At 39.5% G+C, this 16,507-nt stretch overlaps 2 protein-coding genes across 2 annotated transcripts in view; both read right to left on the bottom strand.

Moving 5' to 3' along the window:
- Window positions 1-16,507, bottom strand: part of LOC137973139 (melatonin receptor type 1B-B-like) — a 117,715-nt gene that overhangs the window by 87,799 nt on the left and 13,409 nt on the right. The gene's annotated exons all lie outside the window — the stretch shown is intronic.
- Window positions 1-16,507, bottom strand: part of LOC137973137 (multiple PDZ domain protein-like) — a 45,356-nt gene that overhangs the window by 27,499 nt on the left and 1,350 nt on the right. The window contains exons 2-14 of the mRNA XM_068819880.1: window positions 15,061-15,730; window positions 14,576-14,822; window positions 12,340-12,480; window positions 10,741-10,920; window positions 10,075-10,168; window positions 9,259-9,350; window positions 8,082-8,286; window positions 7,005-7,063; window positions 6,737-6,809; window positions 5,794-5,888; window positions 3,001-3,175; window positions 1,933-2,120; window positions 1-140 (exon numbers count right to left, since the gene is read on the bottom strand). The exon at window positions 1-140 is cut by the window's left edge and continues 35 nt beyond it. Of these exons, the coding sequence (XP_068675981.1) occupies window positions 1-140; window positions 1,933-2,120; window positions 3,001-3,175; window positions 5,794-5,888; window positions 6,737-6,809; window positions 7,005-7,063; window positions 8,082-8,286; window positions 9,259-9,350; window positions 10,075-10,168; window positions 10,741-10,920; window positions 12,340-12,480; window positions 14,576-14,822; window positions 15,061-15,730 (2,359 nt within the window). The remainder of the gene's footprint in view (window positions 141-1,932; window positions 2,121-3,000; window positions 3,176-5,793; window positions 5,889-6,736; window positions 6,810-7,004; window positions 7,064-8,081; window positions 8,287-9,258; window positions 9,351-10,074; window positions 10,169-10,740; window positions 10,921-12,339; window positions 12,481-14,575; window positions 14,823-15,060; window positions 15,731-16,507) is intronic.

The following is a 16,507-nucleotide window of genomic DNA, read 5'->3' as shown; positions in this document are numbered from 1 at the left end:
CTGAGCGAGGAGTGTTCTAACTCAGTATCATTGACAGACATCAGACGATACCACGGGTACAACCTTCCATCCTGCTCGGCCACGCCTCCTGGTACCAGGCTCTTAATAACAATAACGGTCTTTTCGGGAGCAACTGGATCCTAGCATACAAAACAGAACAACTCAAACTTCAGTTCCATCGCCCCAATATTTAATTTATGGTGCGGAATTTGGAGATAAGATTAACATGAAGATGCCCACAAGAATTTGAGGAGTATGTTTCACGGTGAAATCAAATGTTGGTGTTTCATCCGGCGAGAGTATACCCTTAGATAAATCTCTCGGAGAAAAAGTAAGGAACAAACAAAATCAATACAAAAATGGCGCCGAGGACGGAAATCAGATCTGGGACAAACTGTTAAAAGCAGGAGCTCCAACCACATCGGCGACCATTGCTCGTTCGTGCTTACTGTAAGAAGGAGCAATGAGTTCAGCTTCGCTTCGCACATGAATTATGGATAGATCAGTCCTGTCAACGCTTTAAAATAACTTCTCTAATGCTTTAGCTCTTCGGGAAACAAGTTGGTATTTTCTTTGCTTCTCGACATCTGGGAAATTCCATCCTTTTACTTAGTTAGTTAGTTAGTTAGTTAGTTAGTTAGTTAGTTAATTAATTAATTAATTAATTGGCTAATTATATTAAAGTTCACCTCAGCTCCAAGATTTTTCGTCTACAATATTAATCTCCCCACTAGAAGCGAACATGTTTTACCATTCTTACCTCCAAATTCCGCTCATTATCTTCCGGGAAGGACGCGCAAAGACTAAAACTAATTTGGACCCATGGCCGTGATGTGAGAGGCACTGGTCAATTCTCGATTTTACGTCACAAACTTTTTTGCGACGCAAAATTTCTTTGAAAACAGAAATGCAAAGCACATTGGGACGTAAAATCGAGAATAGACCCATGCCTCTGACATCACAGTCGTGTGTCCAAATTACTGCTAGTTCTGCCAAGTTAACGTGGCTTGAACGGCACAGAAAAAAAGCGAAATTATGGGTTACAGTGCTGAGGCATGTTTGCTTTGGATGAGGAGTCTCATATTAGGGACGAAGAATATTAGAGTTTGGGTGCAGTTTAAGAAACGATCTTCTACAATACCGGATAGAGTGTTTTCACTCCTGTGATCAGTAACCTTGTTTTCCACCGAAACAAAAGAAAACGTTTGCATGATAATAGAACTCAATTCCAGGAGGATTAACTGAGAACACCAACATGGCTGAGGTGACATCAAGTGAAAACACTCTATATCCGGATGAAGTTTCATATGTGAAATCTTTCCAACTTTCATTTCATATTCTGTTCCGCAGTTGAAATATATGAAACTTCATCTATTCTAAAAAAAAATCATTTCGTTCACCACGTACGGGATAAACTTAAACTCGCAATAGGCCATTTCTCCTTCACAGATTCGCCAACCACGTGACCAAAAAAACCGGAGGGCTCAGGGAACGAGAATGGCAATTTGCCAGTACCAAAAATACCATAATACTCTTTGTTTGTCCCTCCAAAACTTTGCATAAGCATTGTTTTTATTTTCTCTTGGGACTTATAATGGTCCCAAGAGAAACTCGAAATAATGTTTATGGGAAATTTTGGAGGGACAAACAAAGAGTATTTTTGCTCTTCGGCCATTTCAAATTAATCAAAAACATAAAGAAAACAGCGGCTACAAACATAATGATAAAGCGCATTTTACTTTTGACTTGACGTTTCGTATGCTACAAAATACATCTTCAGAAGTGACGGTTGAACAAATTCAAATATGATATATATGAAATTAAGAAGACTGGTAACTAGAGAGAATAAGATATCTATTTATCTTACTATTTTTATCTTATTCTCTCAAGTTACTTAATTCGTAAAATACTGCATCTCTTCAAATATCTCACCTTGTAGTCAAGAATACTAAATCCTAGTCCCTTGTCGTCTTTCTGCAAATCGACATAATCGATCTCATCGGACCACATTGACTGTGACGTAGCGGACGATTCGTCGATCCGAGTAGGACTGGGACTGTCGGGCAGAACCGAGAGCATGGGGCTGGGTGTAGGGAGCCCCTGGTCAGGACTATTGTCGCCTGGAAACGAAAAAAGAAAGTCAAGAATATGACCAATACGAATATGTATACGAGGAACTTGCCTTCAAATTTTCAGCGGAGCAATTCCATGAACTTGTAGCATGTAGAGATCATCTTTCCCTTAAAATAGGCCATTTTACGGTTGTTTGCTCAGTCACCTCGCCTATGAATGGCTGCGAGGCTGCCGGTGGCCTCGTATTGATGATACAAACCTCACTGCTCTTATCATGTAAATTGTGTTGTTGTGATTCTAATTAGTGTAAAATAGCATTAGAAAAGCACAGAGGTTTGTATCACACGGTCACTGGCAGCCTCGATTCCAGTCTTAGGCCAGGCAACTTAGCTACAACTGTAAAGGTAAAGGCAAAGTCACTTTATTTAACGTCGGTAGTTCCTTGAGCTACGAGGCTGGTTTCTATGAAAGCCCACGGTGCGCCCTTTACTCCCCTCCCTCCCTCTGTCAGTGCTCCATTTTACGGGTATTTAAAGCTATAGTTACGCGCATCACAGGAGCGTCGAAACAGACATTGAAGTCATCATGGATCGAGCCGTAGATCTCTTGCTCAAAAGGCCGCGCACTAACCAGCTGAGCTAGGCTTGCTCCTCAAAATGGTCTATTGTTTAATTTTGGAGATTTTCCAGGACAAGACTACATCGCCCCTTCGTTTCATTCCTAAGAGACCCTGGTGAAGTGTTTTTAAAGGTCTCAACAGCAACCAACAACATAACTATCACAGAAATGGGTTTATCAAATGCGTTGATGTGATATAAATTAACCACCGTTGGAGCGGAAAAATTCGCTCAATTCTGCATTTGAGTCACCCACCGACGCAGCGCCGCAGTTTCTTTAGAAACTGAACCATTTTAACATAATTATCACCTTGTCTTTCAAATTCGCTTTCCAGCTCCGTTTCAACTTCCGTCCCAACTAAGAGTTCATCATGATCAACAAGGTCGCGTTTTCTAGCAACTACCAACCGGAAGTCGATTGGCAAGCCCTGAATCAGTGACACCACTTCTGAATGACTCATCTCCAAAACGCTGATGCCATTCACCTGGAAAAAGACACCCAAGGTCAAGGAGGCAGAAGCAAACGTGGATTGATAAACCTCGTCTTGTGAACATACAACAAGCGACAAAAGAAGTTGAGACGCGGTACTGGAAAGAACACAATGAGGAAAATTCATTTTTACCTTGGTAATGGCAACAGTACGCCTGCTTGACGATTAAAAATCCAACATTGTTTGGGGGAGGCGGGGGGAAGGGTTAGATGGGAAGATTAAATGGGTCGAAAAATTGTTAGGGGAGAGGGGGTCAGATAGAAAGATTAAGGGTCCCTAGGGAAGGGGGGATTTGCCGAACACTGCTAAAAAGAGGTAAGTGTCTTGACCTTTTTACGCTTATTGTGGATTTCCTCTCTGTATCTTTCTCGGGGCGCTTTTTCAATTGAGAGGCAAAAGCTTGTGATTGTTTGCGTTTTGCTTTACTACGGCAAATGATGACTTACATTTTCGCGGCACATCCTCAACCAATCAGCTGTCAAAGCAAACCCCATTGTGATTGGCTCGCATGAATTTTCCCGCGTTTAGCGCTGGATGGATTCATTGGCTTTGCGTCGTGATTGGCTAATTTGATTATCTGTCGTGATTGGCCAAAAAAGGCATCATTTCCTTGAATTTTGTTTTGCGAGAATCAATGCGCAGACAAAAATGTAATTTATCATGAGAAAATGACGATCTTCAGTTGTCTGTTACAAAGAATGTTAAGTATTTGAAATGCGGAAACTAAATAAACACGATTAAAAGGGGCAAGTACTATACCTAACACGAAAAAGGGGAACAAATTTCAATGATGAAATCCAACACGACTGTGTGTGATTACGGACAGAAAAAAAACATGTGAAAAACGATCATTCCATTTATTCTAGGTGTTTCTCTGTGAGACTGACTTTTTTATGTCCTACCTTAAGATGTCCTTGAATTTCTGGAGCGGATTCAAATTTTGAAAATTCCTGCCACGCTTTACTTCAAGATCAGCGCGGATAAAATATTCACAACAATCAATAAGGGATTTTATTTCCTGAAGACTCCCAGTTATGGTAGACTGCGAGAAGTAACTTGTATCGATATATGAGGAGAGACGAAAAGAACACAAGCAGTGGGTGGGCACAGGTTAAGGACGGTGCCTACTATTGTCATTGCACATACATTCTGCGCATCTCGATATACTCGGGTTCCAATCTCGACCCCAGAGCTCTTCCCTTGACCAAGGGAGAGAAGAGCTGTGGGGAATCCTGAAACAGAGTGTCCTCTTACTGGTTTTCGTGAAGAACAACCGAAAGCGTCTCTAATTGGTGCATTCATGTTAGCACAAGAATTGAGCAGGCGCCGTAAGGTTCAAATAGCCAATTTTTGGCTAAAAAGAACCCTACAGCGCATGTTCTCCTACACAGAGTTTCCCAGAGCCTTGGGTCGATCCGAGGCTCTGGTGACGAGAATGACTCGGGTTCGCTATGGGTGGTGCCTATTAATACAGGGATATTTTTTCGCGGTTTAAAACTACGCGGAGAAAGCAGAATTTAGCAAATGCTCTTGGTATCCAAAAAGAAAATTGGCGGTAACCATGCATTTTTCAGAGATAATCAACGTTAAATTTGGAAAAGAACGCCATACATAGCTTTGTAATTTACAGCTTTTTACAAACATTGTTCACAAATTATTTTTGAAAAATGCGTGGCTAACCCCAATTTTCTTTTTGGATTTCAATAACACTTGTTAGGATCTGCTTTTCCCGCATGTTCAGTAAACCGCACAAAATTACCTTTGGATAAGTAGGTACCGTCCTTAATTAATGAACCCGTTAAAGAATTTATTAGGTAGCTTTAGCAGCGACGACGGGAACGGCAACGAGTGCGTCATGTCAAAATAGGGACCTTAAGATCTACGACGGCGACGTCGACGAAAACGTCACCTCAAAATAGAACTTTGCTCTAGTAAAAGTCTTCCGCGATTATTCCATCTCGTTCACAACGTACAATGTGGGCGAAGTATCCTAAAAGTAAATTGGTACGAGCGGTTTCAGACTGAACATAGATAATGAAAGATTCTCTGTTACATGCTCACGTTGTCGTCAAAACCTAAAATTTAGTGATTTCACGTCGTTGTCGTGCAGAGAACCGCAAAGATATGAGCTAAAATCCGTGCCGCACGTGCAGCACGATTATTTATGCTCTTCTAACCAATGATATCATTGTTTTGTGGCATTTTCGTCGACGTCGTCGTCGTAGATCTTAAGCTCCCTAATATAAGTTCGCGTTATTGTAATCACTTCGCGACTATTCCAAGCTTTTTAGCATGACAATGGTGTGGCAGTCCCTCAAGAATGAAACCGATAAGAGTCACGCTTAATTTAGGGGAGAAAATGAAAATTTATCTCTAAGTACTGACGTCCTCCACAAAACCTCAAATTTGGTAATTTCACGTCGTTTTTTTTTTTTTGTTTTGCTGACGACGGCAAAGAAATGGACAAAAACGAAAAACGCACGTGCAGTGCGTGCAAAGCTATTGTTTTTGCCCACTGAATATGCAAATTTGTGACGTTCTCGTTTCCGTCGCCGTTGTCGTCGCTAAAGTTTCCTATTGAGTGTGGGGTGGGGGGATGGCTGATAGGTTACCTCAACCAAATGATCCCCTGGCTGCACAACTCCATTCTGACCCACAGGACCGTCGGGGCTTACAGCATGTACTCTGTGCCAAGGCAATGAGCCATCTGAGGGAAGCAATGAAAGTAGGTTTATCTGTGCGTTTTCATGTCTACATTGGAGGGCATGTGCTTTCCACGAATAAAACCGTGACCCCAGTGTAATTTCCTGAATGTGGTGACATAAATGGGTTGAGCTTGTGCTGGTTCATCACCTTATCTTGAGGATTTAACCTTGTAAAATACATTTTCCTCCCTTGGCAAAAATCAACCACTCGTTGATATCTGGGACCAGTTGCAGGAAAACCCAGACTGATTTCGAGCCAAAAAAAATTAATAGAATTTGTAAAACTGAGAACTGCGTACTTTGAAAAAAGGGTCTTTTAGCTCATTGTGCGCATTTTCTCATTTTCCTACAGAACTGTTTCAAAAATCATGTGGCGCAGAACACCTCAAAACTGTGGTATAAACATAGTGACAAACGCCAGCCACTTGTGTGCTGTGCGCTCGTTCTGCCTCATTTTGTATCTGTGGGATCACAGAACAGATACATGTATTTGGACATCAACAATTCCAAGTACATTTATATGTTCAGAAGTGCGCAAAATAGACCATATTTTTCGAATTCTCACGGTTGGACTGGATCTAGCATGGAATGGAGGCTGATGCGGGCAAATCTTTTCAAATGCAAATTAATTTGCGCGCATTAGCCTCCATTTCATGCTAGATCCAGTCCAACCGTTAGAATACAAAACTAGCCTATTGGTACTCTGCCTTTAATAAGCATGCGCTTTGGGTAACTTCGCGCATGTGTTTTACAAGCTTGAGTGCGATTTGTGACTGCAAGCCGAAAAAAAAACAAGCCGAAATTTAACCTCGGGCGTTTACCCTGGAAAGCCCCAGTAAAAATTCATTACCTTGTGGATTTTGAGTTCCTTCTAAACTGATTCCCAAACCACCACCCGGATGGAACTTTGATATGTCTGCAACCTGTCAAAGCAATCAAAGCATTGTACAATAAATTATTTGACAATTCTAATGTATACAGGAAACTTAACTAAAAATAGCGGCCTACAGTTCTCACTGAATTCTGCCCGCCATTTTGAATCGGCCGCCGCAAAGACCCTGGGAACGAGCTCGCCATTGGACAAAATCCGTGTACATGATACGCATTGCATTACTCACTAGAATATCCACACTATCTCCAAGAAGATTGCTGTAATGTTCCTTCACTGCCTCAGGGTCTAAAAATCAAGCGCACACACATTTTTATCATTAACTATTAATGCAAAATTAATGTTTTCCTTCAATCAGTGACACCCTGAGGCCAAAACTGAAGTCATGACTAAAATAAACTACTAAGACAAGACACAAACAATCAAAATGAATCAACCACAAGAACCAAAAGCCACAAGCCAAAGAACCACAAGCGCAAAAAGATTAATTGCATGCAAGCGATTTTAAGAGTGGGTCTCTATGTGTGTGAGGTCTAAGAATGGGTTTCTCAATCGCAAAAATGAAAACCCAAATCCATGCAAATGAATCTATACTCAGAGCAGGATGTTTTCAAAACAATTCACATCTGCCCCCTGTAGTTACAGATTCCTGACTTACAGCAATGTGATCATGAACAGTGGCAGAGCCCAATGGGGGTTACAGTATGTACTGGTAAGAACTACATGTACATGTAGTACGGTGGGTCTAAAGCACAGGTCACATTCCACAGGTCACTTAATGCAGGTCATTGTTTTACCTATTGGAAAGTAACCCTAACACTCAATTTGGCCTAAGGTTGGTTTTTAGGCCTAGGGTTACCGGTAGCCAAATTGAGGGGTTTGGGTTACTTTCAAAAAGGTAAAACAATGACCTGTAACGAGTGGCCTGTGGAATGTGACCTGTGTTTTAGACCCGCCGGAACTAGTATGGTTAGTACAGGCATGACAAAAATTCCTTGCATTGCTTCATTGTTAGAAAAACCCATTCATCTGGTAGTGAATACGGATTTGGACTTTTGCCCCAGAAAAGCATTACTGCACTAAGTTTTATCTAACCTCTAATTGGTGTGCAAGATGTTTTAGCCTATCACAGCATAATATTTATTAATCTAACTGCGATCAATACAATTACCCAAGATCCATCTGTTGTCCTGTAATAGTTGAGAGCACACATGCAGTAATGCAAAATCAAAGCATCAGTGAAAACCTTTTTCCATTGTCATGCTTGGCTGTAAGCAGCTCATTGCATGAGGTATTGACAATGTACCTTGCTTTCGTGCTCCAGAAGCTGATGCAGCATGCTCCTCTGTCTGCGGCGCACCTTTCAACCCCACACTGTTATCCAATAGGCGCGTTTTGCTCTGCCGTCGACTGACATGCCGAGCCGCCTTAAGTCTCACCACAGGACCAGTTTGTTTGAGAATTTCCACTGCCTGCTGATTGTCTTTACCATGTAGACTGACGTCATCCACCTAGAGTTACGTATAATTATGCAAACAAATTATAATAATGTTATTGCTCCGTGTCTGAGGCAAAAGGCTACACTGTATAGGTTGAGTACCATCAAATTCAAGTTCAAAATGCAATTTACATTTTTCAAATTATTAACACCACACAATTAATTAAAGTGAAAGTTACTTGAACAGCAGACTGTGAAACAAAGTATACTTAACACAAAGACAGGCTATAATTATGATTAAAAGTAAATTGAAAAATCAATGACAGTGCTACTGATTCATTTCAAAATTAAACAAGAGACAGTTACCTATCCTTATTCATTACTCAATTACAATAAATAAAATTACAACATACATGTAAATAATAAATTATTCAGGTCAGTACAATAGTACAGGTGAATAAATTTCGATATTAAATTTAGAAAGAGCTTCAACAATCACAATCATCCTCAAATCGATCAAGTACTGTAAAAAAGTATACTTGGTCTGGCATTAATAGGGAATTTAAGATCTAAGACGGCAACAGTCGACAAAAACGTCACCTCAAAATATAACTTAATCGTAAGTCTTTCGCGATTATTCAGTCTAAATCGTGTCGTACAATGTGGGCAAAGTATCCTAAAAATAAATTGGTAGGAGCGGTTTCAGTTCTCTGTTGCTTGCTTACATTGTACATTGTCCTGAAAACCTCAAATTTGGTGATTTCACGTCGTCGTTATGCAGAGGACCACAAAGATGCTTGCTAAAATCCGTGCTGCACGTGCAGCACGATTGTTTATGCTCTTTTAACCAATGATATTATTGTTTTGTGCCGTTGTCGTAGTCGTAGCCATAGCCGTCGTCGTTTCTTAAATTCCCTAATGCAAAATTTTGGAGAGGAAAACAAAGAGTATTATGGTATTTTTGATTGTGGCTGATAGCATTATTCTTCTTAGAAATAGAGAAAAAAGGAGTCCACTGCAAACAGTGGAGTCCTGTTTGCTTTACCTCAATGATCTGATCATTTACTCTCAGTCTACCATCAACAGCTGCAGCACTTCCTTCTGCAACACTCTTGACAAAGATGCCATATAATTCCGCTGCATGTTGGAAAAGAAATGAAACAAGGCCATTCCATGACCATAATTCACAATTCAACTATTTGTGTGAGAGTACCTGTGCAATGTATTAATTTATTTTTATCATGTGACATGAAACATTTGCGTGACATACTTCCAGCTAGTGCTACAATTAAGGTATCGTGAAGGATAGGTGATAAAGTGATTTGCATGAATAAAGTACATGTACAGTGCAGCTTTGTGCGACAGCTGAGCCAATCGTATGCATATTTTCCTTAACATCAAAGAAGCTGACAGATCAAGTATTACCATTCTCTTATTTTTCCAGTTATTGCTACAAAGCAAAACACAAAAATTAATTATTGTTCATTCCCTCTTTCAAGAAAACAAATTAAAGAAGCCCTTTGTATTTGAGGAGGTGATTGTTATTGTTGTTGTCAGTAACCATAAAAATAAAAAAAATATAGCAAAAGTATTAATGTACTCTAATTATAAGTTGCATTAGTCTCTTAAGGCCTGGTTTAAGCTCCTGCAATTACTGCCACATCTATCTATTGCAAAACATGGTGCGTCACATGCCTTTGCACTAAATAAAGAATAAATGCTATACCGGGTAATTGCATTGTGACTAAACTTGATAGACAACAAATGCGAGGAAACGATGTTATGTGCTTGTAATATTTCGATATAAATCTATATCATCTTCGGACTAAAATGTGCTAAAATGTGCTAAAACAACACTGACCTGAAGTCTGCTCCACATATCCAGCTATAGTAATTCCCAGGCCTTTACTGTCCTTTACAAGTTCTACATCGAAGGTTTCAACATCTCTGTCAGTCTAACGAAACAAAAACAAATTGCATGTAAAATTTAATTTAACTTGTAATCTAGCTCCTTGGAAATTCTAGTGTTCAAGTTATTTCTGAGGGACCAATACTGTACTATCCCTAATCTTTGAAATCAATAATGTCTTGCTACTATTGTCATAATTAACCTTTTAAAAGATATGGAGTACAATAAAATGTTGTTATTGCGATGAATCACTCTTATCAACATCAAACTGTATGGTGTTACACTACATGACTGTATTTAACAATTAGACCCATAGTCTGCAAGGGCTATGGGTCAATATGGGTAATTGTTTTAGTATCACCCAACTAGTCGGACAGAAAAAACAGTAATAAAGTTAGCAAATGCAAGTTGAAGAGATATTTATTTGCTACTCGAGGACTATTACTAATAGTCCTCTAGTAGCGTAGCCAATCAAAATGCAGGATTTGCATTAGTCCACTAGTTGGGTGATACTCTAATTTGTTAGTGTTCTGCTGCTAGTGTAACGTTCTACAGCTGTACATTTACATGTACATATTGCAGCTACAAAGGGCAGTACATTGCGTTAATGACTCCTACCTCCGCTTCAATTGATGCAGCATCCACATTATTAGTTTCATCTGCAACAAGCCGAGCAATGACCAATTTAACATGTTGTCCAACTTTGCGCAGCACTTGGGCAACCTGTTCACTGCCCATACCACCAACATTAACTTCTCCAATTTGGAGGATGTGGTCACCACTTCGTAGGTGTCCATCCTAAAATTAGATCAATATTTCTTTCAATAATTAACAACTGAAGCCTTTTACAACTGATTTGCTTGCTACATCATGTTACTATGGAAACAAGCTTAAACCGTGGCTGTATTTAAGGATCACAAAAATGATTCTGTACCACTTCATAATTATTAACTTGGTGTTGCCTCTCTTCCTCATTTACTTGAACTGAATTCATTGTTATGAAGGATAAAATTACATGTAACTTAGTTTGATAATAATAATGTACTGTTATGAACTTTCATTATTTGAAAAAAATCAATTCATTCACCTTTGGCGGGATATACATGTAACTTATACTCACAATTGACCTGTCTTAGTGAGCTTTCAGCTGGCTAATTGATATTGCAAGTGCAGTGCAATCCCGCTTTCAAGCTTGCATTTTTTTCAGGCTTGCTTACTAGCTAGTATTCGTAGACATTGCACGCCTACACCGAGAACCTATTCTGATCTTGTATCACAATGTTGTTCACATTAAAGAGTACATGTAGTTCTATAGAGCGTCATGGTTGTGGTCAGGTTATCACAGCAACTGTTTAACCCATTGACACTTCAAACGCCCTAGCATGCCCCCACTTGACAAGTAAAATTGTCTGGTGTTAGACAGAGTAAAATGTGTTAAGTCTCACTTGCAGGGATCAATGGGTTGAGTTGCTTAATTGACCGAATGCAATTTAAAATTGCCATCAACAAATTATTCTCTTGTCTTTGTGTTAATTAGCCTAACTACTGTAGCCTCTTTAACACATGTAAAATTGAAATAATTTGGGCTGTAAAACCAGGCTAGTTAGCAGTGCTCGACCTTAGCAGTAGTCCACTAGTCCTGGACTAGTGCAAAATGCTTGTGGACTAGTAGAAACTTAGAACCACTAGTCACAGGACCAGTAACTACTTTGTAATTAGTTTTTGCAATGTCAAAAAAAAATACATTAGGTGAAAACAAAATACACTTCTTCTAAACGTTGTTCGATGCGTTCCTCGCAACATTTCGATCACAAAAACAGATAGTCCAATTTACATAATTATGTAATTATAAAAAGATATTGCAAATAATATTGCCATGCTGCAATCAGGAAGGACTACCAGAGATTTACTCAGGACTAGTAAATTTTCACTTCAAGTAGTCCCAGGGCAAGCGATCGAAAAATTTAAGGTCGAGCATTGTAGTTAGGCTAATTAACACAAAGACAAAAGAATAATTTGTTGGCAGCCATTTTTGCATTCACGTGTATTACATATACTGTACATATTTAACTGTGACCATCATCTTCCTAAGTTTCATTTCATATTATTAGGGGTGCTGAACATTTAACATTATCCTGTTCCTAAAAGTTAAAATTCAGCGACCTTTTACAGTGACTGTCGCTAACTTGTTTGTAGACAGAGGAACAGGGTACCCACCCTATCGGCCACTCCACCAGGGAGGATAGTCTTCACAATCACACCAGTGCTTCTACCACCAACAATGCCAAACCCCAGGCCAGAGCCATCATTGTGAAGCTCCACCGTCTCAATATGCCGCAAGTTCTCCCCATCACCAGCCTTGAAGAGAAACATTTTTACTTATTAAATGATATTCTTTTAAAAGAAAATTATGTAATAATTATATTAGATCTGTAACAGTTTGAATCCAATGTTCTACCTTAGTAATGATTGTTTGATAGTCTAGAGGTCATGTGATTAACATTTGATGGATACCCTAAGAATATCATCGCCCTTCATTGCAAAACTGAATTAAAAGGAGCAATGAAATTGTGCTGACTGGCTATTGCCAATATGCCTGGTACTATAAGGTGCAAGTTCTTGCATCGTTCTGTATTCTTTAACATGTTTGACATTAACTTTTATGCCTTTAAATTTCCACATTTGCAATATAAACTTTACACAAATCAGTTCTTTTTCCATAATAATAAATAAAGAGCCCAAAATTAATTAGCTTTACATTACATGTATTATAATTATTTTATCCACAAGTGAGAGATTTCGAGGCAATGAAAGGTATAGACTACGTTACAGAGACTAACACATATCGTGCATTTTACCTTTCGACACACCCATCCGAAAAATTGGTTTTTGCCCTGAGCGGGACTCGAACCCACGTCTCCCTGATTACTAGTCGGGCATGCTAAGCCACTACACCATCAAGGCCACCACGCTGGCAACTCAGCAGATTAATGGGGCGACTTTAGCGACGTGGGGATTCCTAGGGCCCAACTTTTCTTAACTTGAGTATATATCTTTGCCTCTATAACCCCAAACAGGGCTTAGAACACAAGTGAGAGATTTCGAGGCAATGAAAGGTATAGACTACGTTACACGAGACTAACACATATCGTGCATTTTACCTTTCGACACATCCATCCGAAAAATTGGTTTTGCCCTGAGCGGGACTCGAACCCACGCCTCCCTGATGACTAGTCGGGCATGCTAAGCCACTACACCATCAAGGCCACCACGCTGGCAACGCAGCAGATTAATGGGGCGACTTTAGCGACGTGGGGATTCCTAGGGCCCAACTTTTCTTCATTTGAGTATATATCTTTGCCTCTATAACCCCAAACAGGGCTTAGAACACAAGTGAGAGATTTCGAGCTAAAGTCGCCCCATTAATCTGCTGCGTTGCCAGCGTGGTGGCCTTGATGGTGTAGTGGCTTAGCATGCCCGACTAGTAATCAGGGAGACGTGGGTTCGAGTCCCGCTCAGGGCAAAAACCAATTTTTCGGATGGGTGTGTCGAAAGGTAAAATGCACGATATGTGTTAGTCTCTGTAACGTAATTATTTTATCAATGATATATTAATTTTAGGGCTTCTGAACCATCAGATAATTTCAAAATTTCTGTAAGATTCTTATATTTCAATACAGTCACATTTAGCTGCAGCAATGCAATTTCCTCTACATTGTACATGTATCACTCTCCATTTTCGGTGGTTTCTTTATGTACAAGTACAGTATTGTGATTTCATACAGCTGTATTTCTTTGTTACAATACAGCACGAAGACTTTGCGACTAAAATTTCCAAAATTGCGACTGGAGTTTTTATTTTTTATTTCAAGCCCTGTGGTACAAGCTACAGCAATATCACTACATCATGCAGGAACGACCAAAATGTTCTATTAAGCCATAACAGTGTAGTTAAAAGTGCATGATCCACTTGTCAGGCAGTTTTACAGCTTGGCATAACACCTCTAGTTAACATGTAGCTTGATGAAGTAAGATCATCCAGTTGACAATATATGTCAAGGTCATCAACTCAATGATCAGTTTAGAATACTAATGGGTTTCTTTCTTGTTAAAGCTTATATAATTATATATGTACTGTATTAAATAAAATAAAAAAATAATTAATAGAAAATACCTGCTCAAGGCATTATTTGACCATCACTGGAATTAGTACATGAAGGAAGCTTACACATGCCAGTATTTGCCTAGTGCTTGCAAAACAATATATATACCGGTATACAGACTGTTTGATATTGGAGAGAAATCTACATGTACTGTATGTATGGGAATTTGGTTTCTCCCAATATTCTCCAGTCATGTACAATGTTTTGAGCCTGTTTTAACATGACGAGGTATAACTAAATATTAAATCTTATTTACCATTAAAAAAAACTGTTAATCACTAGTAACTCACAGGTACAGTAACAGATGTATGGGAGACAGAGCTAACATTTGAGGGTGTCCTAGACAGCAACGAGCTTGCACCAGATGTCGTACGAGACAAGTTTCGTGAACGAGGGATACTCCCTCTTGCCACAATGAGTTCAACTTTACCACTGGTTTGCTGTAAAACACCAATGGCTTGTTGATGAGACACACCACTGTCAAGCTGTTTGCCATCAATTGCAAGGATCTGATCACTTTCTTGCAGGCGGCCATCACTAACAATGAGAATGATAATTTAATATTAGTACTGTATTGCTCAAAGATAAGCAAACTATCGAACTTGCTTGCTACGCATTGAAAATCACAGATTCAAGAGTCTTAGCATTGTTGAAACGAACCAACGTGTTTGCCAACTAGTTTTTACCACTGCTTTGTCCGTGTGACTAACCCCATCCCTCCCTCCCCCGATAGTGCTAGAAATGACACGCACATGTAAATTCTTTCTATTAATACCTTCCAGCAACACCACCTCTTTGGATCTCCTGTACAAATATTCCTAATTCTCCACGATTTTCACTTTTTAGTCCAACCACACTGAAACCCAATCCTCCTTGTTCCGGTTTCATCAATGTCACTGTTTCAATCTGTCGCCCTTGTGACAGAGTTTCAATGCCTTTTTGGAAATTTTCATCATGGCCAAATCGGGATTTTCTGAGCTCCGCAATTATTTGCTCTCTGTTGTCATCACGCAGGTCATAATCTTCCTCAGCTGGAAAATCACTGACAGGCAATCTGCCTTCAGTTTCCAACCAATCAAGATCTGGTTGGTCAGCCCTAGCCGCCACGGGCTCGTAGTTTGGGGTTTCTTGCTCAAACACTCCATCTGTAGAAGGGGTGTCCGTTGTAACAGTTACTGCGGCTCCTTCACCGTCTGATGCCGATTGACGAGGGAAAACAAGCTCACCAGTGGGAGAGAATTCAAAGTCCTTGACTGCTTCAGGTGACAAATGCTGTAATTGGTTGTTGAGTTCTCTAACAGACTGTTGAATAACCAGAAGCTGTCGAAACAGAGGACTTTCCAACATTTGCTTGATTCTTTCAAGCTCCTCATCATTGTCCGTGTCTCCTCTGGATTTGAGCTTCTGTTGAAAGCCATCTAAGATTTGTGCTGCACGAGCTGTGTCTGATTAAAGAGAAGGAAAGACGAAAAAATAATGCTTTGGACAAGCAAAATGCCTTATGAAGAAAAGTTGTAGGGAGGATCTTGGTTGACTTGTGAAGAGAAGTTAATTAGAAAGGTAAAGTACATTTATTGTGTTCCCCTTGGGGCTTTCCAGGAGTAAATTACATTTTTTTTCGGAGAACTTTAACAAGCTTGCTTGTTATACAGTTTGCAATCACTTCAGGAAGTGAAAGATGTCCCTATTTAGAACCAGGAAATGCCACTACACAGCAGACTATAGGGGACATTGCTAAACAACAAAACAGTGAAACAAATCACCAAAACAATACGTACGAACCCACCATACATTGAATACTAACTGCTCCTAATTTAATCTGAATCCTAATCTTAATCTCAATTAATTAGGAGCAATAATGTTTTAATTAGGCCTAAAACATTATTTAATCTCCAATCCAACCTTTGTTGGTTAGTATTGGTGGGGTCATACAATTGTACTACAGGCACCTCCCTGGTAGATTACATGCTATACTATGACAACTGACTTTACACATACTGTACATGTCTCCAGCAAAGTTTGGATCATATATTGACCCATGATAACGAACAAAGCTACAGCCAACAACTTGTGATATACACTGTAGGAAACCAACTTCGCTTCACAATATTCCTAAAATTTTGATTGCTAATAATTATCTGGTATTGCATGTGGTTTATAATACAATTATTAATATTTTAATGTCTTTGAAGTTTTATAATATTAAAATCTTTATGCATAAT

This window comes from Montipora foliosa, chromosome 10, assembly GCF_036669935.1.
Source record: "Montipora foliosa isolate CH-2021 chromosome 10, ASM3666993v2, whole genome shotgun sequence".
Classification (NCBI taxonomy): Eukaryota; Metazoa; Cnidaria; class Anthozoa; order Scleractinia; family Acroporidae; genus Montipora; species Montipora foliosa.
The sequence above is the reverse complement of the archived record's forward strand: the minus strand, read 5'-3'. Positions and strand labels throughout refer to the sequence as shown.